This window comes from Marmota flaviventris, chromosome 16 (genome assembly GCF_047511675.1).
Source record: "Marmota flaviventris isolate mMarFla1 chromosome 16, mMarFla1.hap1, whole genome shotgun sequence".
Classification (NCBI taxonomy): Eukaryota; Metazoa; Chordata; class Mammalia; order Rodentia; family Sciuridae; genus Marmota; species Marmota flaviventris.
Genome location: NC_092513.1, coordinates 16,478,991 through 16,504,259, shown reverse-complemented (window position 1 = coordinate 16,504,259; position 25,269 = coordinate 16,478,991). Strand labels below are relative to the sequence as shown.

The window sequence follows — 25,269 nt, the reverse complement described above, 5'->3', positions numbered from 1 at the left end:
GGGCTTGTTGCAGCAGCTACAAGGAGGAAGGGGTCATCAGAGCAGTCAGCTGGGGTAGAAGAGGGTGGTAATATAAGAAATGACTGATTTTGACCAGAGTCTTTCGGGCAGTGGAGTAGAAGAAGAGTTGTAGAGGAGGGACAGGCAGCCCCAGTTTCCACCCTGGATTGTGACATCCCTGGGTAACGGTGCTGTTCTTCTGAAGCATATCCTTCTGCAGGTACAAAAGATGGAGAAGGTCAGGAGTGACTCAAAAAGCTGGTGTCTGGCACCATTAATCAAGTGCCTCTGACTCAGATCTGAGACATCATGAGTCCTTCCCAGCAGAAGTGCTGGAGTCCACCGAAGTCCAAGTCATTCATCTGATGTCTTCCTGTTTGTGCTCCCATTTGTAAATGGGTGCCACGTCTTCTCATCACACCTTAGCAGACCAGAATCCCCAAGATTCTGCAGTGTTTGAATTTCCATGAGCAATCACCCCTCCTGCTCACAAAGGTCATGCTGGTGTGCTAAGGGGTTCTGAACCAGACGGTACACCTCTGAGTCTACGGAGGTCCTCTCTCATTCTGCATGGTGATCATGCCTACACATTCACAGCATTGGCTGTGCCTAAAAACTGTCTTTTTTAGCTCTGAATTCCAAGTGCCTGATGGAGCAAATAGCTTAATATTTAAGGGAGTGAGCCAACTGCCGTATGGGAGACCTCTTAGAATTCTCTTTTGGGCTGGCTCTCTCTCTCTCTCTCTCTCTCTCTCTCTCTCTCTCTCTCTCTCCCAAGGGGATCGAAAGCGTCAGAGAATGACTAAGAGTGTGTGGGTCAGCCTGTGTTTATGGAATTTCATAAGGAAAATTCACACGTTTCCTTCTCCATTTATAAAGGAGAAATAAAACAATACTATGTTTTGGTTTCCAACATATAATAAAGAAAAGGATCCATCTACAAAGACAAATAGACAAATAAAGGAATAATAAAGGAAGGCTTGATTGCCAATGTTCCTCCCCAGATGGCGACAGTAAAGCCAACAGTAAGTCAACTCTGCTCTTTTTTATGGGTCTTGGGAGGGAATCAGCCCACAAGAGTAAAAATCCTGTATTTGCTATCACAGTGCAATTGAAGATGGAGGAATGAGGAACAAGGAGCGAAGACAGAGCCAGGGAGAGGCTGAGAGCCAGCCAAGGGTGGGCAGAGGTTCTTCAGGTGCCCCATGGAATTTTGAGATCTCACTTGATTTAGTGACTTCCTTTGTAGGAACAAATCAAACCGACAAGACTAGGAGCCCAGCAGCAACAAGAATTGGTCCAAGAGGGGTCTCCAACATCAACCTGTTAGAGTGATAGCACCGAGAGTGTTCCCTGCCCTGTGGGTGGCGTGTGAGGCTGGAAGGATGGGAGGCTGGTATTCCTATTTCTGCCAGTTCACCTTCATCAGGTGAGCCTCCTTCCATGTATTTAAAGGTCTACTATATAAAAAGGTGCAACTGGAAGAGAGGGAAGCATGATTTTTAATAAGTAGTCAGCTTCTGCTCTATTTTCACTTAGGAATTGAGGAGCTGTTCAATAACATTTCAACAGAGGCTTTGCGATTATCTAGTCTGCCAGAGGAGATGCTATCTGTGGCTAGACACTTGACCCAGAAGGACTTTAACTCCCTTTGAAACATTAGACGTTACAATCCTAAACGGAACAATTGGCCAATAGCTGGGTCACTCAGGCTACCAAATCACCATGGCTGAAGAAGCACAGATTATTTTATTTGAAATGTAGGATCATTAGAAGAGTGTTATGTGAAGCATTTTCTCAGTCCTCCCTCTAACTATTATTTAAAATGTAATCCCTTCAAGCCTAGTTGGACTTAAGTTTCCCCTACCCCGTCCAGATTTAGTAATTCTGTGACTCTGAAAAATCATTTCTCTCTCTGGACCCTGGGTTTGTCATTAATAAGGTCAAAAAGTTTTTAACCATGTGACATTTGGGTTCCTCCCAATTTTCACATCACATGATGTCAAACCTCTTTTGTGAGGGATATTCTTAGTTTAGCTATTCTGGAGGGACAGCTAGATTTTCAATATTCATACTCTGGTTCGATAATTCAGTTTCTAGGAATTTCATCTTACAGATCCAACACACATAAATCACACACACACCACCCATTGTGACATTGTTTCAAAAGCAAAAAGGGAAATAAATTCATCAGTGGAGAGAGACTAGGACTGGAAGGACACACATCAACTTTGGGAAGTGAATGGGGCTACGCTGAGTTGAGTGGGATGAAGAGAATTCCATTTTTTTTGTGTGTGTAATTTGGTTTTTCAGTGGAATAGTCACTTGTTACTTTTGTGATTAAAATAACTAGAACAACGAACTTTGTTGAGTAAGACACTGTTCGTGGGTTGGAGCAGCCTCCTGAATGATTAATTATATCAGTCAAGAGACAGATCTCAACAAAAACCCCAAAAAGGAAAATTCAATGATATTAGTAACAGTGGATTAACTACTAAGAGGTAAAAATAACTGTAAAGAACACAGGAACAGCAGATCAGAAAGTAACAGTCACTATGGGGCTGAGGCACAGAACCCAAGGAAAGAAGCCTGGGAGAGGCTCTGCCTCCTGAGGGCTGAGTTTTCCATTTAGAGGGTGAGGGTGCCACCCACTGGGTAGCGGAGAAGTTCTCTGAGGTGTGACAGGTTGCAAGAGGAGCCTGCCCACTGGGGAGCCAGTGAGATTGACTGAGAAGCCAGCTAAGGTCTTATAAAACTCAATGGGAGCTAGTCTCTGAGGTGCCAGTTGCAACCTGCTGGAGGGTGAGCAGCGCTGAGTCTTGCAATGCTACTGGCATCTGCATCCCTCAGGGACAAGGAGAAAAGCGACACCAGCACCCCTCCTTCCTCCAGTGTCCCTCCAGCGCTCTCTACTGGCATGGTTTAGCATTGCGCCAGCAGGCAAAGGAGAAATGTTTACAGGGTTCGGCTCCATATCACAAAGCAGGGTGAGGAAGGGTAGATTTGCAGAGAGGCAGTAATTTGTAATTACTATAATTTTTAACCACTGGCAAGGGGTTCAGCTACTCTGCTTCATCTATATTCTTCTACTCACACTTGAACTTCTGGAAAACAATAAAAATACCCTATGTTTCCAACTAACAAGCTACAGCTAATATTTGTAAAGGCAAAACAAAGTTCTCACTTTCTCCAAAATGAGGTCATTTACAGTCCCAGTCATTGTATCCTCACTGGCTCTATTAATTATTTCTCAAATTCAGACCCAGCTCCACTGAATATTCTGTTGCCTAAGGACTAAATTGGGAAATTAACTTCCAACAACTTCATGTAAATTAGTAATGGGAAGAAGGAAGGAGAAGAAAATGTTATATATTAAAAATTAAGGTGTATGTATAGTAGAAAAAATGAAAATTTGCAACTCTAATATAATCCTCATTTCTAAAATTGCTCACAAACTCAAGAGGATATGACTTTCTTCTTCCACTACTCATTCTATATAGTTCCCTTACTTCCAATCGGGCCTTGGCTAATCAGGATTATCTGCTAAAGGAACAACATCTTAATTGCTGAAGGGTATAGGTCCTCAATAGTATTTTTTCGGGTTGCTGTAGTTTTCTATTAACAATTTCTATTGATCATGGACAAATTAAAATGTATCCCAGAAGATCGACTAGATTCCAGATATAATCACCCTTGGCCACATTATGTAGCAATAATCCAATTTTCTCTTGGCAATCAGGATCAATTATATCAGTCATTTTTTAATACTCTCTAGTTCAGTGGTAAAAGGACCCACAAGGGATCAGGGGGCTATTTCTTCTGCCAATTTGATGGATTCGTTGCTGTGTTTCCAGGTGAGAGCATTCCTTTTTGAGGATTTAAGACCTCCAAACTAGCAGAGCTTAAAGTTGCCAAGATGGGAAGCTAAACCATTGAGAATGGTTGATTCGGTATAATAGTGAGAAGAACCATTTTCACTCCCACCCCTTGATTTCTGGGCCCTGTATGGTCTGGCTACGGAGAGAGCACTATAGAATGGTCATCAATTCAAAGCATATGCTGCATCCCAAAAGAAAAAATGGAAATGTTTCAAAGTATCGTCTCCAATTAGTGCCACTATCAAGTCTTCAGTAAAGCCAGTCTTCTGTTCAATCAATCCAGCTGTTCATGGACAAGAACGTATGTAGTAAAAACATATTATTCTTAGCCACATGCCAATTTCTGTATGTTTCTTTGCTATGAAAAGAGTTCCTTGATGAGATGCCATGATGGTGAGTGAGTCATGTTGTGAGTTCATAAATGATGATGCTGGCAGAAGCCATAAATGATGATGCTGGCAGAAGCATTAGCGACAAGGAAGGCATGTCCATAGGTACAGATGTATCTATATCAGTGAGTGCAATTCCCGGCCCTTTGCATGGTGGAAGATAACGAATGTAACCAATCTGGGACTAGACAACTGGCTGCTCTGACCAAGGAATTATGTCATATTGGGGCTCAATGTTGGTCTTACTATTTTCACAGTGGGCAATCAGTAATCATTATTCAGATCAGCCTTAGGGAAGGAAAGTCCATGTTGTTGGCCCATGTAAAACTTCTGTCTTTGCACTAAGCCTACTTAAGTTATGGGAATATTGAGCAAGTGTTGGAATGACCAAAGAGTCTAACTGATATTCATGGATAATGTAATTCTGCCTACCTGGTTATTAAGAGCCTCCTTTAAAGGAGATGTAGGAATTCAGTTGGGATATCACCGTCTTCATGGCTGTACCCATTCTGAGAGGTCTAGCTAGCCACATACTTTTTCAAAAAGACATCCTCATCACCAAATTCCAATCGTGCTCCTTCCCCATCTAAAGTGACCCAGTCAAATCATTGACAAAATTCCGCAAATTACTGTAGATCCAGACTTCTGGCCATATTTCAATCTAGTGTTCTACTTGCAGTTCTGTCCACTGGGAAGATTTTCCTTTTGGGTGTCCTTTAGGATCACCTCTGTGGGGCTGTTGTGTTACATAATACTCACTTTCTGGGAGTACTGGCGTATCATATAGACCCAATTATAAATGAGACTTGAGTTTTTGCTTTCTTAGTTAACTGCACATGAGGTAATCCTCAAGAGGGGAGAGAAGGGAGGGATTGAAGGAGAGGAGGCAATGCACTAGGCTGCAGGAGCTGGAGACACCTGCTTACTCAAGTTACTCATTCCTCTGGATCTGCCTGAGAGTGGTTTCTTATGTACCATTTTCATTTGGAAATAAATTCCTGCCCCATTCATCTGTCCATCCTTCCATTCATCCATCCATTCATCCTAATGGCTAGATGGGGCATAAAACACCTAGTACCTGATAGGAAGCTTGGGCTGTATGGTCTACTGAGATCCCACTGCTGGGCATTCAGGCTCTCCCAAGGACTAATGGCAATATAGAAGCTGTTTCTCAAAAAGAGTATAGTCATTTATGGAGAGGGCACAAATTCCTTTACTATCCTAAAAATCTGTCCTGTTCCTCTTTTGCTAGAGTTTTGATACATCTGTCATATTGATCAACAACACTTTGAGTTACTATTGCATCAGTTGGATCATGAGATCTAAATGCACAGGAGCTGGATTTGCTGCAGAGCCTTTTCTTGTTATGGTTGCCTCTTTTCTTTTCTTTTTTTTGGTATTAGAGTTGAACCCAGGGGGCACTTTATCATTGAGCTACAGCTCCACCCCTTTTAATTTTTGAGACAGGGTCTCCTTAATTAGCTAAGACTTGATAAATTGCTGAGGCTGGCAACTTTCAATCCTCCTGTCTCAGCCTCCCATGTCCCTGGAGGCATGCCTGGTTTATGTTACCTCTTAAAACTGGCAGCCTCAGGGGTCACTTGTAGATAGATTAAAATATACACTCAAAGATATATATATATATATATATATATATATATATATATATATGTATATATATATATATCTCCTCCAGATTACAAAAAGACCTGCCAAGTGTTGAGTCTCTTTACTCATGGTAGTTGTTTAGAGGTAAGCATCTCATCTTTCACCTTTTCCCCAGAGAGGAAAACACTGCACCAGGGTGGGGCTGGGCATAGATGCTCCACTTTCTGTCCCTCAGCAACACAGCTAAGTTTCTGGATCTGTACATTTCAAACCTTGTTTCTCCTCTCCTACTTCTGAGGCCAGGGGTTGTAGGATAGCCTCATATCAGATGCCACCTCTAGTGCAACTTCCTGTCATGAGGTGGCACAATGGGTGACAGTATTTCTAAAGACATTTCTATACTAGGATGACAGAAAATGACCATAAGTCACATAAATATATCCACTAAGTGTATTTCCAACTCAACTTCTCCTTAATTTGATCCCCAAATGCTTACTGTACCCACCCCCATAGAAGTATGATGGAGAGAAAGTTGGAATGCAAAACAAAAACCAAAACCCAACAAACAAAACCCCCACAACTCTTAATCAACAGCAATCTGAGTACCTTTCTTTGGAAAACTTTACAAAGCTCTTTGGCTGTATTTCTACCAGGAAAGAATCTATGCAAGAAGCATCTAAAAGCTCACCTTTTATTAGCTTCATGGTAAGTCAAGTTCTGGCATATTTTAAATTGCAGCATGCTCCCTTCCTCCAGAGATCCGGATCCAGCCTCTCTGCTTGTTTGTTTCCACAGCACCACCACTACCCTTCGGGTACTATCATAATCTGCTTATCTTATTATGTTTGCCTTCATAAAACGCGAAGGATTTTTGCTAATTTTTCTGCTGATTTTTCTCAAGTGTTAGAATTGAACTAGGTGTATATTAGGAGCTCCATGAAGATTTATAAATAAAGGAACAAAATAAATAAGGCAGAAGCGAGTAAGTGAATAAATCAAAGGTAATCTAAAGTTAGGACTTGGTAATGTAGGACTTGTCATTTCATAATATGATTTCCATTTCGGACTCTGCCACTTGGCCATATCATTAAACCTTTCTGGGTCTCTGACTCCTTGTGTATAAGAGTTAGGTGGTTATTTATTCATTCAATTAATATCTGTTTCTAAACATTTTGGTCATGACGATTCAAAGATGCTCCTTTGCATTCAAACCCTACTCTGGTAGTCTTTCAGCGCACGGAGCCCTGCAGTTTTAAAACCCCCGCCTCTTCAGGCCCCGCCCATCAGGCGTGCCCACTTTGGGCCCCACCCCGATTCTGCACTGTCCGACCCCAGGCAGAAGCTCCGCCTTCCCGTGTCGCAGTCATCCAATGGCCAAGATACACGGCTAGGTAATTGCGAGGGATATTTAGGTGTCCTTTTGGCGCCTGACCAGAGTCTTGGGAATTCAGTTTCTCTTGAGCAGTCACTTCCCCGATTGCCCCTAAGACATGCGGATTCACCCACTGCCCCACAGTCCCTCGGAAGGGTCGGTGAAGGCTCCCGAGCCTAGTCGCTGCCCTCCCTGGGAGCCCAGGGTCTTCACTGGCCGAGGCTGTCGGCCCGCGGCATTCTGGGCATAGTAGTTTTCCTCTTCTCGATTCGTACGGGGCGGACCCGTGACCGAGACTCGCGAGACTACGATTCCCAGACGCCCAAGCATGTAGCCGGTCACGTGGTCCGCAAGAACGCGGGGCTGGTGGGCGGGGCCTGCGGTGCTCCGCAGCCGTTTGTGACAACCGGAGCCGGCGGGCCGCTTTGGCCCCCAGAGACCCTGCCATGGTACGCGCGGGCGCCGTGGGGACGCACCTCCCCGCGTCCGGCTTGGACATCTTTGGGGACCTGAGGAAGATGAACAAGCGTCAGGTAACCGATGCCCGGGCTGGGGGCTCGCAGGGGGTGCGCTGCGGCAGCTGGGTGTCCGGGTTTGGAGAGTAGCGTTTGCACAAGGGCAGTTGCGGGTGACTGCGACCCGGTGGCGACCCGAAGCTTTCAGAGCCTCTGGGTTCAAATCCTCCCAGATCCACGTGTGGGCAAATGTGTGCTTTCTTGCACTGATAAGAGCAAATGAGGGGAGGATGGTCAGGAAGGGGAAGAGAATAGAAGAAACCCAGTGCAGTGGATGACATGCGCTGGGAAAGCGAGGAGAGATGACTGGAGCGCGAGTGACAGCTGTCTGTGCGCAGATTTGAAGGGCCCCTCAGTGAGGAGGAACACGTTTCCTTGTAGCCATCCAGAGGCCTGATTGCGCGCGCATGGAAGTGGCAGAGAGGCAGGCAGAAGGGAAGAACTTTTTGACAATGGGAGCTGTCCAGTGATACCTCCCAAAGCTGTTTCTTCCCTGCCGGGGCAGGTTTTTCCGTGCCTAGTGATCTCATAGGTGCTGCTCAGTCATTGTGGACCGAGCAGTATTCCAAAGGGAATTCCAGACGTCTTCTCTAACTTTCCTCTCAGATTGAATCATGCTGTCAGCACCATGAATATGGGAGGCAGTTACCTGGGGGGTCTTTGGTTAGCTGAAATTGATTTCTGATTCCTTCGTGATAGGACCTCAGAGGAAAACTGCTCTCCTTAGCCAGTTCTTGGCCATCATCACTGTCTTTGGGTCCTTGTCCCTTCAACGTATGGCAAGAATGAGAAGGGACTGGAAGCCCTCTCAGCCAGGAAAAATGTATTACTTAAGCGTCTAGATAGAGAATTTGGAGGACCTGTTGCGCTCCGTATCATGATAGATACTGAAACCTTTGCTAGGGGGTTTTGATTGTCTTTGAAAATGGTATTAATGCTCATGATTTTGATCCAGTTTCATTTATTGTTATATGAGGATGCAAAATGATGCCTGTGGCAAGGCACAGCTTATTCCTTTGGGCGCTTTTTTTTTTTTTTCTGTAGAATTTCAGACCAGAGTAGCAATGTGGGAGAGTCTGATGACTTGGATTTCAAAACTGTTTAGGATCTGATTGTATCTAGGTATGCATAGCTGATGAGCTCCTGTGGTTTCCGTGATTAAGAGAAATTGTAGAGTATACTACTAGCTTGAAACACCAAAAGCTAATGATCTGAGCATTGATGCTGTTTGCAGGAAGATTCTCCAGGAAACAGAGCTGTATTTTAAAATCCAGATTATTGGCTAGATTTTTAAAAATGTTTCTTAAACTGGTGCTGATTACTTATGGCTATAATTGCGGACTATTAGAGAAAGCCTTCCAGTGAGTGTATCAATCCCTAACCCAGTTTGCCCTTTGGAAGCCCTGGGTGTTCCCACTCTTCAGGGATGGGCCTGTCAGAAGCTAGTTGCATTGCTTATTTTATTAATCTTCTAATTCAAATGTAGAAGCTGAAATATACTGCCTTGTGGTACTTTTTGTTTTAAAGTTTATCTTTTTTTTTTTTTTTTTTGCTTGTTTCTTTGTTTCTTTTTTCCTTTCAAATTGGCATCCTTGTGACACCTTGTCAGGCCTGCATGCTTTGCCAATGTTGGAAGCGGGACCTCCTTTCTCTGCTGCCCCTGCTTACTATTAATTAAGGCAAGAGCCACATGCAAAACAAGGGCTCTTTGTTTCTGCAGTGAGGAAGAGAGAAAGAAATACAGCTACTGGCATTTCTGCTGCTCTGTAGCCAGAATATCTGGTCTGAAATGTTTTTTTAAAACTCGTATAAAGTGACTACTTCATCTTTGGTTGGCAACCACTCAGTGTGGGCTTACTTCTAAACTCTGCTAGAGTTGTTAAGTGCTAAGCATACAAATTTGGTAGCCAAAGAGGAACACAAACAAAAATGTGGCGGTGTATGTTTTCTAACTCATTCAGTTTGTCAGTAGTTTGGTCAAAATTTTGTTTCTAGATTCCAGGATGTCAAACCTACACTCAGATTCATATGTTAAAAGTAGGATGTTGGAATTGTGATTTGTGGTTTTGTACTTAGTTTGATTATTATGTTTTTATGTATGCCATTTTCTACTGATCATTTTCTTGTCAGATAGATGCCTAGTTCAAAGGAACTATTATTGAAGAATTGATTTTCTTTTCTCTCAAAGAATTTCAAGCATGGACAACGATACTAGAAAATATGTTCTTAGAACAAGTTCTTTATTAGACAAGTGGCAAGAATTTATAATTTTCTTGTATCAAGGTGGAGCCTGATGGTTTGAAAAACCTGTCTAAAATGTTTAAAACCATGGTTTGGGGCTTTCCTAATCAGACCTGTAATTCATAATGAAAGAACAATTGTTTATCAAGTCCTTTAAGTCAAGCACAGCAGGTGGGAAAGGTTTTGAATGTGAACTCCAGTGACAACTTCTGCTTTAGACAGATGTGACTTGCAAGGCTGATTTGACTTTAAAAAGCAGTGGTTTAACAGTGTCGGCTTAGCACTTCAGTTTCCATTTTTTGTTCTCCTGGAAATACAGTGATAGTTTCATAATTTACTGTTGACATAGTAGCCAAGTAGTTTAAAATGGTGTAGTTTTGTATTGGATTATATTTACTTTCCTGTTTTCATTTATTGCACCCAAATACCTTAACAGTTGTTTCAGTTTGCATTTTATGTCTCCACTTTCAGTTGTATCCTTCATAACTATCTCAAATTACATATTTCACAGTTGTAATATTGGCAAGAGGCAATTTCAAGCTTTGCTCTCCCTACTTTACATCACATCAGAATATGTTTTAGTGTTTGCCGCACTCTTCAAAGTGATTATTTTAATTTCTTTCACTTGCCTAGCATGTGTGACGCCCTGGGTTCGATTCTCAGCACCACATACAAATAAATTAAAAAAAAAAAAAAAAAAAAAAAAAAAAAAAAAAAAATAATTTCTTTCAAATAGCACTTCCTTTTAACACGTTTCCCCCCTTAGGTTTTGGACTTAATTGCTGCCCGTATAGGAATTTTAAACAATAGGGAATAGTTTAAAGAAGAAAATTCAATGACTCATAATTCTATCATCCTAAGATTGCCTCTGGTAACGTCATGTAGCATTTCCTTGTGTTTGTTTATGGTTTGTTGAGATTCTACTGCAACCTACATTTTTTTTCTGAACATTCTTTAAGTGTTTGATCAAGTCATTGAAGTTATTTATGCATTATTTAGAAGAGTAATCTGCCATTTCTCTACTCAATTATTTTCCTGATGTTGGTAATTTATTTCCTTTTCCACATTATCAGAAATAAGGCAGAGAAAGCAAACAAGTTAGCTAGTTGGCTGTGATAAACATCTTCGGGTCATACTTCCCTCTCTGCTTTTTGGATGGAATTCCCAGAAGTGGGATTACCTGGTCAAGAGTAACTTCCTGATACTAGTGCCAGATTGCTTTCAGAATGGTTAAAACGACTTGCATCCCCACCACACTGAGTCTTAGCTTTAAAAAACAATTAAAAAAATAAAAACTTTAAATTTGCTGGGGTGAGGGTTGGGTGGGAGGGGGAAACAGGCAGGATTTTTGGTTTGAACATTGTAAATGTTTATTTGCCATTTGTGTTTCCTCTTTGGAAAAGTACAATTTTACGTTGTTACCTCTTTCTGTTGGGATTTTGGTGTGTTGGTTTTTTTTTTTTTTTTTTTTTTTTTTTTTTAAGTATTTCTTGTTGTAGATGGATACAATACCTTTATTTTATTTATTTATTTTCATGGGGTGCTGGGGATTGAACCCAGGGCCTTGTGCATGCAAAGCAGGCACTCTACCAACTGAGCTATATCCCCAGCCCCATGGTGTTTTTCTTACTAATGGTTCATTTGCATTCACCATGTATCAAAGATGTTTTATTTTATCATTATTTATTCAACAATTTTGGCACTTATTTTTTTGCCAGAACTGTGTTGAATATGGGAGGTACAGGATGCAGTGAGAATATGTAATACGAAGACCTAGGCTGACCTACAGTAAAGATTGGCTAACTCTAGTGGTCTTCCTGTTTTTATAAATAAAGTTGTCATGTGGAACATAATCATGTTCGTTCTTTTATATATTGTCTCTGGGTATTTTCTGGCTACAGTGGCAGAGTTAAGTGGTTTTGGTTGATATCACGTGGCCTGTAAACCCCAAATATTTATTGTCTGGCCCTTTACACAAAGTTTACTGACTCCTGGTCTGGCAGATAAGGGAAGGCCTCTCATGGACACTGGTGTTTACAGTGGGACTTAAAGATGAATGAGTGCCATGGGGTCCAGGGCGAGAGCCTTCTGGGCAGAGGAAGGAGCTGAGTAAAGAGCCTGAATTGGGAAGAAGCACATGCTTTTTGGAGCATTGACAAATACAACAAGTTCATCTGGGCATCGTGAGCTTCCCGAGTTGAAGCTGAACAATAGGGGTACTTCCCAGCTCTGTCACACAGAACCTTTGTGCTTAAATTGAGGTTTGGTCTTAATCCTTTGAGCTGTGGTAGGCAATTGAAAAGATTTAAGCGGAGCATTGATGTGACCAGATGACCAGACATACATGTGAAAAAAAGTACTAAGCGTAGGATAGATTGGGAGAGATGTGTGGATCTCTGGAGACCCATGGTAGGCTCTTGCAGGGGCTCCATGGGCTCTGTTTTTGGCTTAGATGAGAATGGTGGCAGTGGGAATAGAGAGAACTGTACTCATTCTGGAAATGTCTAGAAGGTAAACTGCAGAGAGTGGATGGGAAGGGAGTGTCTCCAAACAACTAGGTGGCAATGCCACTTATTGAGCTGGACAGCACTGGACGTGCAAGTTTTTCTGGAAAAGGAAAATTCAGTTCTGACATGTAGAGTTTCAGCTACCTTTAAAGACATGCAAGTGTCAGGGAGGTGGCTGGGAATCTCAGTATTGGGAGTCGGTAGTGTGATGGTACTAGGGCCTCATTTGGAGGTTCAGATGGAAGTGGAAGAACGGGCAGGAAGACAGAGAAGAAAGTGTTCAAAGAGTGGACTCTCAGATTTCTGCCTGGGTTTGGTGCTCTTTTGAGAAGTTTGGCTATGAAAGAGAAGAGTGTTAAAGGTGAAGGGGGATATGAAGTGGAGGAAGGGTTCAAGATGGAGCAACTTAAGCTGATGGGCAGGAGCAGTGGCTCTGCCTTTGCTATGCATCAGAATCACTGGATAGGCTGTTTATGAAACATGGATGTTCCCTTTCCCTACCACTGATTCACTTGGTCTGGGATGAAGGCCAGGTATCCTACTTTTGAAAGGCTTCCCACTTGAATCCAGAATACAGCCAAGGTTGAGAACCAATGGTATAGAGCCGTGGTCCCAGACAAACAGCTTCAGCATCACCTGGAGCTTGTTGGAAATGCAGTCATCAGGCCTCCAGATGATTCTTGTACATGCTGATGTTTGAGAGCCCCTGCTGTAAAGGGAGGTCTACACATCCAGAAAAAAAAATGACATGGCACTTCCTTAGTAGCTCTTCCTGAGTGTCTTTAGCCACATTTACCCAGTCCTGTGCATTTTTAAAACTGTATTTTAAACCATTTAAACTATGTTTAAAATTGTAGTTTAATTTTTTAATTGATACATAATCATACAGATTTATGGAGTGCAATGTGATGTTTTAATACATATGTAGATTGTGTAATGATCAAATAAGGGTAAGTACATATCTGTCACCTTAAATCTTTATCATTTCTTCGTAGTAAAACATTCAAAATCTTCTCTCTGGTTATTTTTAAATATACCGTACACACTACTTTGCAATAGAATGCCAGAATTTATTCTTAAACAACATTCAATCCTCAAAAAGAGCCCATACCCCACATTCTGTTTCAGTTGATTTTAAATTTGGGTATTTGAGGAAGCAATGTTCAGAACGTGATTGGGTCCTAGTCCCAAACCCAGTTTTAAAGGATGTCCTGGAGAGCTGATGTGTAGGTAAGATGGGGATCTGACTGATCTAGTTTCAGTTCCCCTGAAGCACCACTAGAACTACAGTAAGAAGATTTTGGAAGTCATCAGCTATTCCAAGATAAGGATGCCAGGCAAGGAAAGAAGATCAGCCAGATACTAGAAGCTGCAGAATACATGGAGGAATGGTAACCAACATTGCCTGAGAAAGCCAAAATCCTGTGTGGCCCTGGGGGAGAATGAGGAACAGTGCTTCACTTTTTGTGTGGCAGAACCCTCATAGACTCAAGAATTGATGGCAGCAGATGTCTCTGAAGCTGAGGGCAAAGGGGATGGGAGGGCTGAAGTAAATTAGAAAAACAGAAGCGTGAGACCCCCTAACTGTCCTCCCCATTCTACTCCAAGGTCTCCTCCCAGATGAGGGTCTAGAAGTTCACTCGCTGGAGGGATGAACAGAAGCCTTTGGAGTAAGGGCTTCCAGGCTTGATGGAAGGTGGACACTGTACCTGAGCGGCTTGCATGCTGTATGCCAAGGATAGAAAGCACACGTGAGGGATGGAGGTCCTGAAAGAACCAGAGAACTAACATGTAGGTGAGCCCAGGTGCCAGGAGAATAGGCCTATGCAGCCAGGTGGGAGGGATCATTGAGAGGTATCTGTTTGGAGCAGATGCCATTATAGGTGTGTTGCTACACATGTGGATGGTCCAGCGGGGTTGGGGGGAAGAAGGTCGCTGAAGATGAGGAGGTCTGGGATTGAGTTGGATCCACATGGCTCTGCAAATCACTGCGACACACACAGGAGTTGGTAGTGGGAAGACTGAAGCAGCTACAAAGTCAGACGCCTTCCCGTGGGCGGGGAAGGCCAGGCCCTCTGGAGCTTACCCTTTGGGTAGTACTAGGTACAAAGGACTTAGTCACTTAGCATCTTGAAGGATGATAAGCATTTGTCTGACAATACTGCTGCAGTTTTCAAAGGGAGTTGGGCTGTGTGCAAGTGTTGCTTTGCCCCTTAGTCCCCAAGAGGTGTGGCAGGCAGCAGTCTTGAGAAACACCTGTGTTTTAGCATTTGTGGAGCAGGGAGGGAGCAAGAGTGAGATGTGTGGGTTGTCAAGCTCAGAAGTGGTCTGAAGTGGGCCAAGGGCAGCTTAACACATCATTCTCCTAGCTGACAACTGGCCATTATATATTGACTTGTGTGACTTCCTCACCTGTGTTTTTAAAAATATTTTTATTGATGCATTAAATTATACATATTGGTAGGACTCATCGTTACATATTCATGCATCCCATGATATAACATTGTCCAACAGCATTCCCCAGTATCTCCCCTTTCCTTCTGCTCCTCCCTCCTCCTGGTTCCTTTCCTCTACTCTACTAATCTCCCTTTGATTTTCATGAGACCCACCCCCCCCCACATCTTTCTTTTCCTTTTTCCTCTCCAGCTTCTGCATATGAGGGAAAACATACAACCATTGACCTTCTGAGTTTGGCTTATTTCACTTAATATAATGTTCTCAAATTCCATTCATTTTCCTGCAAATGACATAACTTCATTTTTCTTTATGGCTGAATAAAACTCCATTGTGTATATATGCCACATTTTTTGTATCTATTCATCCGTTGATGGACACCTAGGCTGGTTCCATAGTTTGGCTGTTGTGAACATAGGCATGCGTGTATTGCTGTACTCTGCTGGCTTTAATTCTTCAGGATAGATACCAAGGGGTGGTAGACCTGGGTCATATGGTAGTTGCCTTCCTACTCTTTTGAGGAATCTCCATACTGATTTCCATCATCCCACCTTGTGGGTGTTTCAACCAAATATTTGCTGTTCACCTTTTTAGATGCTTCCGGAAAATTTAACATCTGGATATTTAAAGGTTCTGTTCCTTTCAACAGGTAATTTTCAGGTGCAGAGGCCTCATTGCCAAGTACCGTGACCCTTTCACTTGAGGCTATCTTTGGCTGTGCTACTGAAGGGTAGTTCTGGGTGGATTCACAAAGCCTCTGAGGATTAGGCACATGCTTTTTTTCGGAGAACTGTGGCCTGTGGCTAGTCTAGAGCTGGAGGCCCTGGTGGTGGAATTGTATAGCAAGTTCCCTGAGGGGTTTGAGAGTGGTTAGCAGAGCCTCATGGGGGCTTGAAAAAAGCTAGCCCTCAGTGTGAATAGCTCTGATTTGCTTCCTTTTTTCTCACTGAAGGAGAGACTCTATTTGAAGGACTTATTTCATGGGTGAAAGTTGGAATGCCACCTGATTTCCTACCTTGTTTAAATTAGTTCCATGTTGTAAAATCACATCTTTTTTGTTTTATTTCATAAGTGGGTCTCCAGCTTTGGGTTGATGAATATTCTGCCATTGGTTTCACTTTGAGCTTGGCTTTTCTCGTTCCAGCTCTACTACCAGGTTTTAAACTTTGCCATGATTGTGTCTTCTGCACTCATGATATGGAAAGGCTTGATCGTCCTCACGGGCAGTGAGAGCCCCATCGTGGTGGTGCTGAGGTAGGTCCCGCCAGCTGGCCCTGGGCTCTGTCACACTGCTTAGCCAAGACAGGACGGGGTGCCTTGAGCAAGAACCTGTGTGACAGCTATGATTAAAGATTCTAATTTAATAAACTAGTAGAGTTTTCTTTATTGATATCTGCTTCAAGAATATCTCATTTTTTCTTGACTTTTGTTGAAAATTTTTATCCTTTTCAAAAGACATTTTATAGTTTTAATCATGTCATGCTGGTACATTTAATCCATTTCAAAATGACAGTTTAGCAATATGGTATTAGTACCTTATTGGTGTGCAAATTGATTTTTAAACATGATTAATTTTAATAATGTTTTCTTGGTCTTCTTCATGCAATTGATAGGATGTGTGCGTTTCCCTGGTGCCCAGCAAGGGCCTGTTCTGTTTTCAGGCTTCAGTGCTACTGTTGTAGATGGCTGCTATCTTCTGGAGACAATTATGCTTACGAAAGTACAGCGTGTTTATTTTAGAAGAGTGAATATTTCAGTCAACTTCATGCAGTCTATGAAGTCATGTCCACTGAATCTCAGATCACTGGGGCTCACTGCTCCAGGCTGGGAGGTGCAGCAGTCATGTGGGCAGAGTCACAGCTGACCAGTGCTGGAGCCAGTGCCCTTTCCCTCCCTGGGGCCTGCTACCATGTAATGGGCTGCAGCCCTGTCTACGCTTCCGTGTGACTGGCCAAGGGGCACACTTGTAGAGATGTCGAGTTTTCGTAAATGTAGAAGCCTGAGGATGGGGTGGCTCACAACAGAACCAAGGGGACCCTGTCTCACTGGTCTTCACACTATGCTCTGGGAGGTCCCTCGAGTGGTGAATAGATAAGGAGGGAGAAAGGAACCAGGCTTCTGGACCCCCAGCACCTAGCTTTATTTCACTTGCAGCAGCTCCACTTTCAGGTATTTTATCTGGTCATATCTCATTGAAGGAAGGACTTTAAGCCTTTTTTTTTTTTCCTTGAAGAAGAAGGGGGTTCAGTAATAGAGTGCATGCCTACCATGTCTAAGGTTCTGGATTTTGTTTCCACCACCATAAGGAGGAAGAGGAGGAGAAGGAGGAAGAGGAGAATTAAAAGCCTCAAATTTAGATGGATCTTCTCACCTAGTAGATAAGGAACCTGGGGCCTCGTGAGACCAAGTTACAAACAAACTGTATGATTTGAGATGGCAGGCCAGTGATCTAGATCCAGAGTTGGCAGTAAGACCCAGTGATCTAAGACACTGGATAAGACCATCCTGGAGCATCTCCTGGCTCCCAAACATGGTCATTTGATTCCAAATTGACTTAAGTTTTTCTCCTTGGCTGACTTTATGGCTACATGAAGAACAATACTGGATCTGAGATCACCGGCCCTCCTTCTCAAATCACACAGACATGCTTGCACATGGAAGTTATTGGGAGAGTACAGTGTATGGGAACTTTTAAAAAGTGTCCTTTATTACTCTAAAGCCATTTAATTTGGCAGCATAAACTTTTGATATCCTGAAGGGTATGTGGCCTTGGGGGAACCCCTGGCTCAGGAGAAAACAATAAGCTGTTATTAGGAAAATATTTAAAAGAACCACTTTCCCAATGGTACACATCCTGTCCCTCAACGCCAAGCTTCAGTGTGCTCTTCTGACCTCTGAGACTTATGGAGGGAGGTTCTCCTCACTGTGGTCCTGTTTCCATGGACCAAGACCATTTTTTATAAATATCTTCCTACTGTGTGTCCTCAGGAATTCTGTGGAAGGAGTAGAGATGAAGCCATCTCAAGAAATCATCTTGAGTAGTTTAGCTGCTGTTCTTTAAAAGAAGACAAAACCCTGAAGCAATTTTGAGTCATTATCAGAAGAAGACAAAATAAAATTCCATGTTGGGGAACAAAAGAAAACACCCATATTTGTTTTGCTCAGATATTTTCTTTTTCTTGCCCTTTTAGCCATTCCTGTTGCTTATCTTCTCCCTTTTTATTCAGATTTCTTGGTTTTGAGTGCTGATCTGGTGTCTATCTCAGGGGCAACTGGTTTTGTCACTGGAGGAGGTCTGAGAAATTCTTGGAGAGGGGGACCTCAACTTAGAACATGGGGGGCTCTCGATAAACATCACAAAAATGAATTTAAGGATGTGTCAGTTGAGGTAGGGAGATTTAGTTAGGAAAGCAGAGACATGTTCAAGAGATAATGTGGGTCCCTCAAGAGGGGGGTAAAGTAAGGAGTGCAAGTTCAAGGGAGAATGCAGGCCATCTTGAGAGTGGGAGATGTTTTGGGGTTTTCCGGCTCTTTTAAAGTTACTTGGTGAGGAGTGGGCATGGAAGGTATGTGAGGATGACGTCAGCTTGGTGGTCTCAAGATGGTTTATGGTGGTCTGACAATTCTCGGGATCCTTAGGCTTGACATGGTCTCTGTTATCCATCAGTAGATAATGTTGGCAAGTACCCTACATTATACGATTCTTAAAGTATTGTCTCTCTCTGTTTAATATATTTACTATATAGCTAATTAACAGTACACAAGATAGTTTTCATAAGTGGGTGAGTTTATGGTAATTAAGATTTATAGATTTCCCAGAACTTTAGAAGTGACGGGCCTGGGAGAAGAACTAACTTGGAGAGTGACAGGCCTAGAAAGGTATGCCGCAGGACTTTAAAGTTATAATCCTCGTCCTTCCTTTTGTCTCCTCTCTGCCCCTCTCTTTATTTCTTCTATCCTGCCTCAGTTTCATTTTAAAACAAAGCTCCCAGCAGGGGCTCCGAGACAGGCCTTTCTCCCTCCTGCATTCTGCACCCCCTGGAAGTTCAGGGGGGCAGGAGGAATGGAGAGGAGGGCAGCCTCCTGTGCTGCGCTTGCCTTTGAGGCCATTTCTGTGGCCTTGGCAGCCCGCTGCTTCCTCCCCTTTCTTTCCAGCTAGACCGGTGTTGCTGTCTGCTGATCGGCCACCTTCCCAGTCCAGGCACACTTCTAGGTCTTATTCTTTTCTCATACATTAAAACAAAGCAGGAGCATGTGGAAATGAATCCAGTTTTTAAATTCCAGCTCCCAGTAGGTTGCAGCTCACTTTATATCCACCAAACGCTTTGGCATGAGTTTGAACAGGTAGCGTGGGGATTATCTGTTGACCTCCACATCGAAATCAGTCAGTCCTTATTAACACTGGGCCTTTTTAGGAAGGACCTGGTTGGAAGGGTGCTGCTGCAGGAAGCAAGACCAGGGTTCAAATTTTGTCCCAACCCTCAGCAAGGCTGTAGGACAGGTCCTGCTCCCTAGGGTTTAGTCACTTTTCTGTTTTTCTTTTCTTAAACAAGTAACATTGTCCTGGGTGCTGGGGTATCAAGGAATGAAAGAATTGCCCTAAGGCACTAGCCAGTGGGTCCTGGCCTAAAGTTCTGAGTGAGGAGTCCCCGATTGGCAGAGGTAGGGCTTGTTGAAGGCTCAAACCGGCAGCTTTTACTGTGCAGAGTCCACATTCTCCTTGGTTCTTTTCTTCCCTGATGCAAACTGCAGAGGGGCCTGTTGGGACCCTTGCCTGCCGCAAGCTAGGTAGAAACTGTATCCTCTCTCATCCTGTCTCCAGAGCAGGAAGGAAACCACTGGGCTCCCTTTAGAGTGTCTGAGACTTGCAGACTGTTGACGGGAATTTCAGCTCTGACTGGTAAGTTTGTCATCATTCCCTTTTGGACACTGGGTGACACTGATGTTCACTTTTGTGTTTCTTTCCAGTGGCAGCATGGAGCCGGCCTTTCACCGGGGAGACCTTCTGTTCCTCACAAATTTCCGGGAAGACCCCATTAGAGCTGGTGAAATAGTCGTTTTTAAAGTTGAAGGACGAGACATTCCAATAGTTCACAGAGTAATCAAAGTTCATGAAAAGTAAAGAGGCCTTTCTTCTTCTTTTGTTTTTGTAAATTTTGGTAGATGGTGGATTAAAAAGTAGTGAAAGCATTGGGTTATGTTCCTAGTTCTGCCGTTTACTAACCAAATGACTTTGGACCAGCCGCCTCAGTTTGTAAGGCAAGAGTGATAATATTTTGCCCACAATAACTCATATGGTGATTATGAGAATTAAATGAACTTATGTTCACAAAAGCACCTAAAAAGTCAAATCACTACACAAATGTTAGGTGGAATGTGTTACATTAGTTATTTGAAGGAGTCTTGAACAGGATCAAATCACATTGTAACAGGATTCTTTTGATAAAGAATTATTTTCTGAAGTGCAAGAAAGCTAGCTGTTTCTCTGTACATTTGTCCAAAGTGGCATTTTCAGCAGTATTAATAGCCCTAGATGGATAAAAATTCCTTTCCCCATCTCGCCTCATTATTTGGTCATGGCATACCCTGCACTAATTCTTCTCCTACAGACAGCCTTGCCTTTCCCTAAGGTGCTGGGAGGACTTCAGACCTTAATAAGGTCTGATTTCCTTTTTGGAACCAAACATTTACCTCTAGTTCAAATATAGAAAGTTTCCAGGAGACAGTTGAAAATGTAGCATTTTATATACTTGTTTGTTCATTTCCCTTTTGTAGCTTAGTGTAGAATTTTTATCTACATGATTTATAGAATTATATTTAGGTATTTATATGTGTTTTTAAATAATGGAACATTTCTCTCTCTCTCTCTCTCTCTCTCTCTCTCTCTCTCTCTCTGTGAGAGAGAGAGAGAGAGAGAGAGAGAGAGAGAGAGAGAGAAACTATTTGTGTACTTCTGGTATTAGATTCTCATTTCATTCACTGCTTCCAGGTGTCCCCAAAGACATTGGTACTTAACATGTTCAGTGCACTTTGTGTTGAACATCGGGACCCTCCGTTTTCATTAGTGTCCCTGCACTGGTGCTGTTCAGTGGTTGGTGCTGCCTACTTGTTACTTGCTGAGGAAGAAGCACATTCAGTCATGACGTGGCAGTACTCTCACCTGATTTAAAAATAATTTCTGAAGATGAGACATTTCAAAGTTGAGGAAATGGTACTGGATTTAATTTGCATGAATTGTGAGAAGTGCCAGGAGTTTATCTTCTCAGTTTCCTGTATAACCATGACTGTAAGTCAAAACGCTCTTTTGGACATGGTTTCAAATCTTTGTGGGCTTTAAATATTTTATCTCATTATAATGGTATGTTTTTTCATTTGCCTTATTGAAGGACCACCTTCTTTACAGCACCAGACTGTATGGTTCTGTGTTTTAGCATCAAGGCCACCTAAGCGCCAGTTTAGAATGCCTAACAAATCACATCCATGGTGATTCTCATTTCCTTGCCAACAGGATTTTACACCGGCTTGCTCAGTGGTGAAGGAAGTGTGCATTAATACATCCTGTGCTTGACAAGGGAAAGTTTGAGGGCAGCAAAGAGCATAGTTGCTTTTAGATTTACTTTCTGCTCAAGTCAAGTAATTTTGGGGACCAAATTTATGTCTAGAGTGAAAAATAATATAATCCATGTTGCCTAATTGGCTCATGAGGTCTAAGAAGAAATAGAAAGAGTTAAGGTTCAACCCCTTTTTTAAATCAGCCTCGTGTCCTGACTTCTGACCTAGTCTGACTCAAGATGAGTGACTGGATCAAGCCTGGAGAAGCTCCCCCTGAGCAGCATCTCAGTGTGCTGTGAATCTGGATTTGAAAGAATTGCACAGGGGTTGTTCACATGTTTTGCCCACCGATGAATACCCTTATTACCAGATTGAAAAACAGGTTAGATGCTAGCCTTTCCTTCCTTCCAAGAAGGCGTGAGGCAAGAAGTGTAGCTGTACTGGAAGCCAGTCCTTGCCTTCCCCATCCCTGGCGCTCTGCTGTGCTTCCTGGTTGTCAGGGTTACTTGAGTGTTTTAGAATCTAAACCACAGAATTGTCATTATATTTGTGCTTCATCTGAATGTCTGTCTGTAAGCAGTCATCTTAGATCAATGGAAAATCAAGCATTCCTCAGCTGCTTTCTCATGTCTGCTCATGTCTGACCTTAATGTTATATGTGAACTAATTCTTTTTAATGGTGCTGTGTTAAAAATAATTTTTGAGAGTACATCATTTTGCTTTTCAGAGATAATGGAGACATCAAATTTTTGACTAAAGGAGATAATAATGAAGTTGATGATAGAGGCTTATACAAAGAAGGCCAGAACTGGCTGGAAAAGAAGGACGTGGTGGGAAGAGCACGAGGGTGAGCACCATCTTTTAAGACGTATAGACAGTTCAGGAGCCAGGAAAATATTTAGAAGGAAACTACCTTTAGAGGATAATAGAATCATTCATTGCAAATATGGCGTGTCAGGAGCATTCTAGTAGTTCTGGTGTGTACTGTGAAGACCAAAGAAAACTTAGAACTCTCTAGGATCTAAAACCAAGTACATTATTTTCATCATGGGTTAACTCTCTATCATATCCTCACATAGGGATTAATTATTTGTGAATTTTAAATTACAATTAATCCTCCCAGAGATGACCACTGCTTAACATTTTGGTGAATGTTCTGGATACTTTGTGCCTAACAGGTGTGTGTGGATGCATATATAATTTTACCTAGAAGGAAGTGGGAAAAACTTTTTTGTGTTAAACCTATGACTCCATTTTTTTACATGGCTACATGCTGTGCTATTGATAATGATAGCTTTTATAACCAAGCATCTTTTGGTAGACTTTTTTTGGGCTGGGGTGTGGCAGACATTTAAATGATGTCATATCTATTTTCCCCACTGAAAACAGTTTTTTTGTTTGTTTGTTTTACTGAGGATTGAATTTAGGCGCACTCCACAGAGCCACATCCCCAGCCCTATTTTGTATTTTATTTAGAGACAGGATCTCACTGGGTTGCTTAGCATCTTGCTTTTGCTGAGGCCGGCTTTGAACTCTCAGTCCTTCTGCCTCAGCCTCCCAAGCCACTGGGATTACCACGCCCAGCCTGAAAACAGTTCTTGATAAATCTTTTAATATTAATTTTATATGATTGTTCCAGCAGTGAGTTCTGCTACTAATTGACACAGCAAGTGTGTATCTTTTTTTTTTTGGTGGGGGTGGGAGTACTGGGAATTAAATCCAAGGGGACTTAACCACTGAGCCATATCCCAGCCCTTTTGAGGTTTATTTAGAGACTGGGTCTCACTGAGTTGCTTAGGGCCTTGCTAAGTTGCCAAGGCTGACCTTGAACTTGTGATCCTCCAGTCTTAGGCCTCCCAAGGCTCTGGGATTACAGGCATGAACGACTGTGCCCAGTTGTATCTTCTTATTTTAAAAAAAGGAGATTTTTTTCCCCTTTCAATGATCCTTTTTATATTTAACCTTGTTAGAAATGTGTTCTTGTTTTCTGGGTCTCATAGCTGTGTTATGCTGGAGACACGGGCCACAGTTGTGTGAGAGGTAGCTTTATTAATCAGGTTGTGGCTTAAGACCTCTTGCTATCCCTTTAACCACTCTGTTGCATTACCAAGTATCTGTGGGGAGATGAGGAGAATTTCAGGTCATCTTCCCTGTATTTCTGGTGAAAGGCTCTGGACCAGAGAGAGGTGGATGCTTCTGACTGGAGGGTACTGTAGGTGTGTTAGCTTGTTTCCCATTAGTAGGGATGATGAGACTGGGTGGACCTGATTCCATATTGATATTAATTTGGTCGGCATAATCACCAGCTGTGAACTTGGTCTCTCTGGGATCATAATCATATTTGCATATAGGTTATGGCATTCACATTTGTATTCACTGCCCAGTAAATGTATTTGTTAATCTGAAAAGCACTGAAATGAAAATTTTTTTTTAAAGTACAGACTAATTATGTATGTGCCTTAAAGCTTTATCTAACAGTAATTTTCATATTGGCCACCTGAAACTTATTTTTCCTCTGAAAAAATAAGATTTGTGGAAGTTGCCTATTCTGAATGAACATACGGTTCAACTGATGATCTTAAGTGTAGCAGATGAAGACTTGTGCCATTCCTAGGTCAAATCTGTGCTTGCTTGAGACAGTTGTCCCAGCTATTAGCTCTGATGCGTTTTACTGATAAAACATGTGAGACAGGGGTGAATGCTGTCCCTACAGCTCCAGTCAGTGGTGTGTCCATGGAAGATGTGTTCCTAAGGCTGATACACGGTGTGTCAAATGTCACTATCCTCATTATAAACATAAATTTATATATTTCTTCCTTTTTATTCCCACAACTTAGGTTTTTACCATATGTTGGTATGGTCACCATAATAATGAATGACTATCCAAAATTTAAGGTAGGAATTTATGTGTGTGTCTGTGCCTATTCATTTTTAAATATTGGAGCTTTTACTTGTACAACTGTAAAGAGGTCATCTTCTTTAGCTATTTTGCCATTAATTTTTCTGCAGAGTATTTGTAATTAACTATAAATTAACATAACCACTTAAATTAACATTTAAATTAATTATTTAAAATAGCTGCTTTTACCTTTTAAATTCACAGTGTGTTCTAAAATGGCACTTATATAGTTGTCGCTTATTATGGAAATTTTCAAACATACAAAAAAGTAGGATAATAAACCCAGTGATGTTTATCTAACAACTTCAACAGAAACATTATTTCTATTTTTTTTTAAAAATCACTTGAAAAGAAATAGGAGTCCTGCATTGGTACAAGCACTGCACTGTCTGTGTGTCGAGCGTTTGACCTGTTTGGGGGCCTTTAACCATATCATGCACTGAACAGCTAATTTGGAGAACAAGCCACCAGGGAAGAGGTCATCTTTTGATTCTGTCATCACTCCAGTATTGAACAGACTTTATCTGAATACATTTTATTATTTATTTAGACTTTATCTGAATACATTTTATTATTTAAAATAGCTGTTTTTACCTTTTAAGTTCATAAGCCAAATTTATTTGTAGACCTCAGTAATTTTCCATTTTGTTTCTGTTCACAGTACGCTCTTTTGGCTGTAATGGGCGCATACGTGTTACTAAAACGTGAATCCTAATGTGTGCAGCAGTTCCTGGGACCAGATTGAAATGAATTCTGTCGAAAAACTAATATATTTGAAATGTTCCACTTTCTGTATAAAAGGAAACCCTGTGGAGATGTTTTTGTCTTGTCCAAATAAATGATTCATCAGTGAA

At 42.1% G+C, this 25,269-nt stretch overlaps 1 protein-coding gene across 1 annotated transcript; it reads left to right on the top strand.

The window, feature by feature from the left end:
* Positions 1-7,607: 7,607 nt before the first annotated feature.
* Sec11c (SEC11 homolog C, signal peptidase complex subunit) lies at positions 7,608-25,269 on the top strand. Its single transcript, XM_027949092.3, has 6 exons — positions 7,608-7,780; positions 16,109-16,218; positions 19,933-20,082; positions 22,244-22,363; positions 24,354-24,411; positions 25,077-25,269. Exons 1-6 carry the CDS (start codon positions 7,694-7,696, stop codon positions 25,128-25,130), a joined length of 579 nt encoding a protein of 192 aa, XP_027804893.1. The 5' UTR covers positions 7,608-7,693; the 3' UTR covers positions 25,131-25,269.

Excerpts from the sequence above, each read along its gene's own strand:
- Sec11c (XM_027949092.3), top strand. The coding sequence starts at position 7,694 with ATGGTACGCGCGGGCGCCGTGGGGACGCACCTCCCCGCGTCCGGCTTG. Across the intron at positions 7,781-16,108 it reads GGAAGATGAACAAGCGTCAG|CTCTACTACCAGGTTTTAAA; the intron begins GTAACCGATGCC and ends TTCTCGTTCCAG. Across the intron at positions 16,219-19,932 it reads CCCATCGTGGTGGTGCTGAG|TGGCAGCATGGAGCCGGCCT; the intron begins GTAGGTCCCGCC and ends GTTTCTTTCCAG.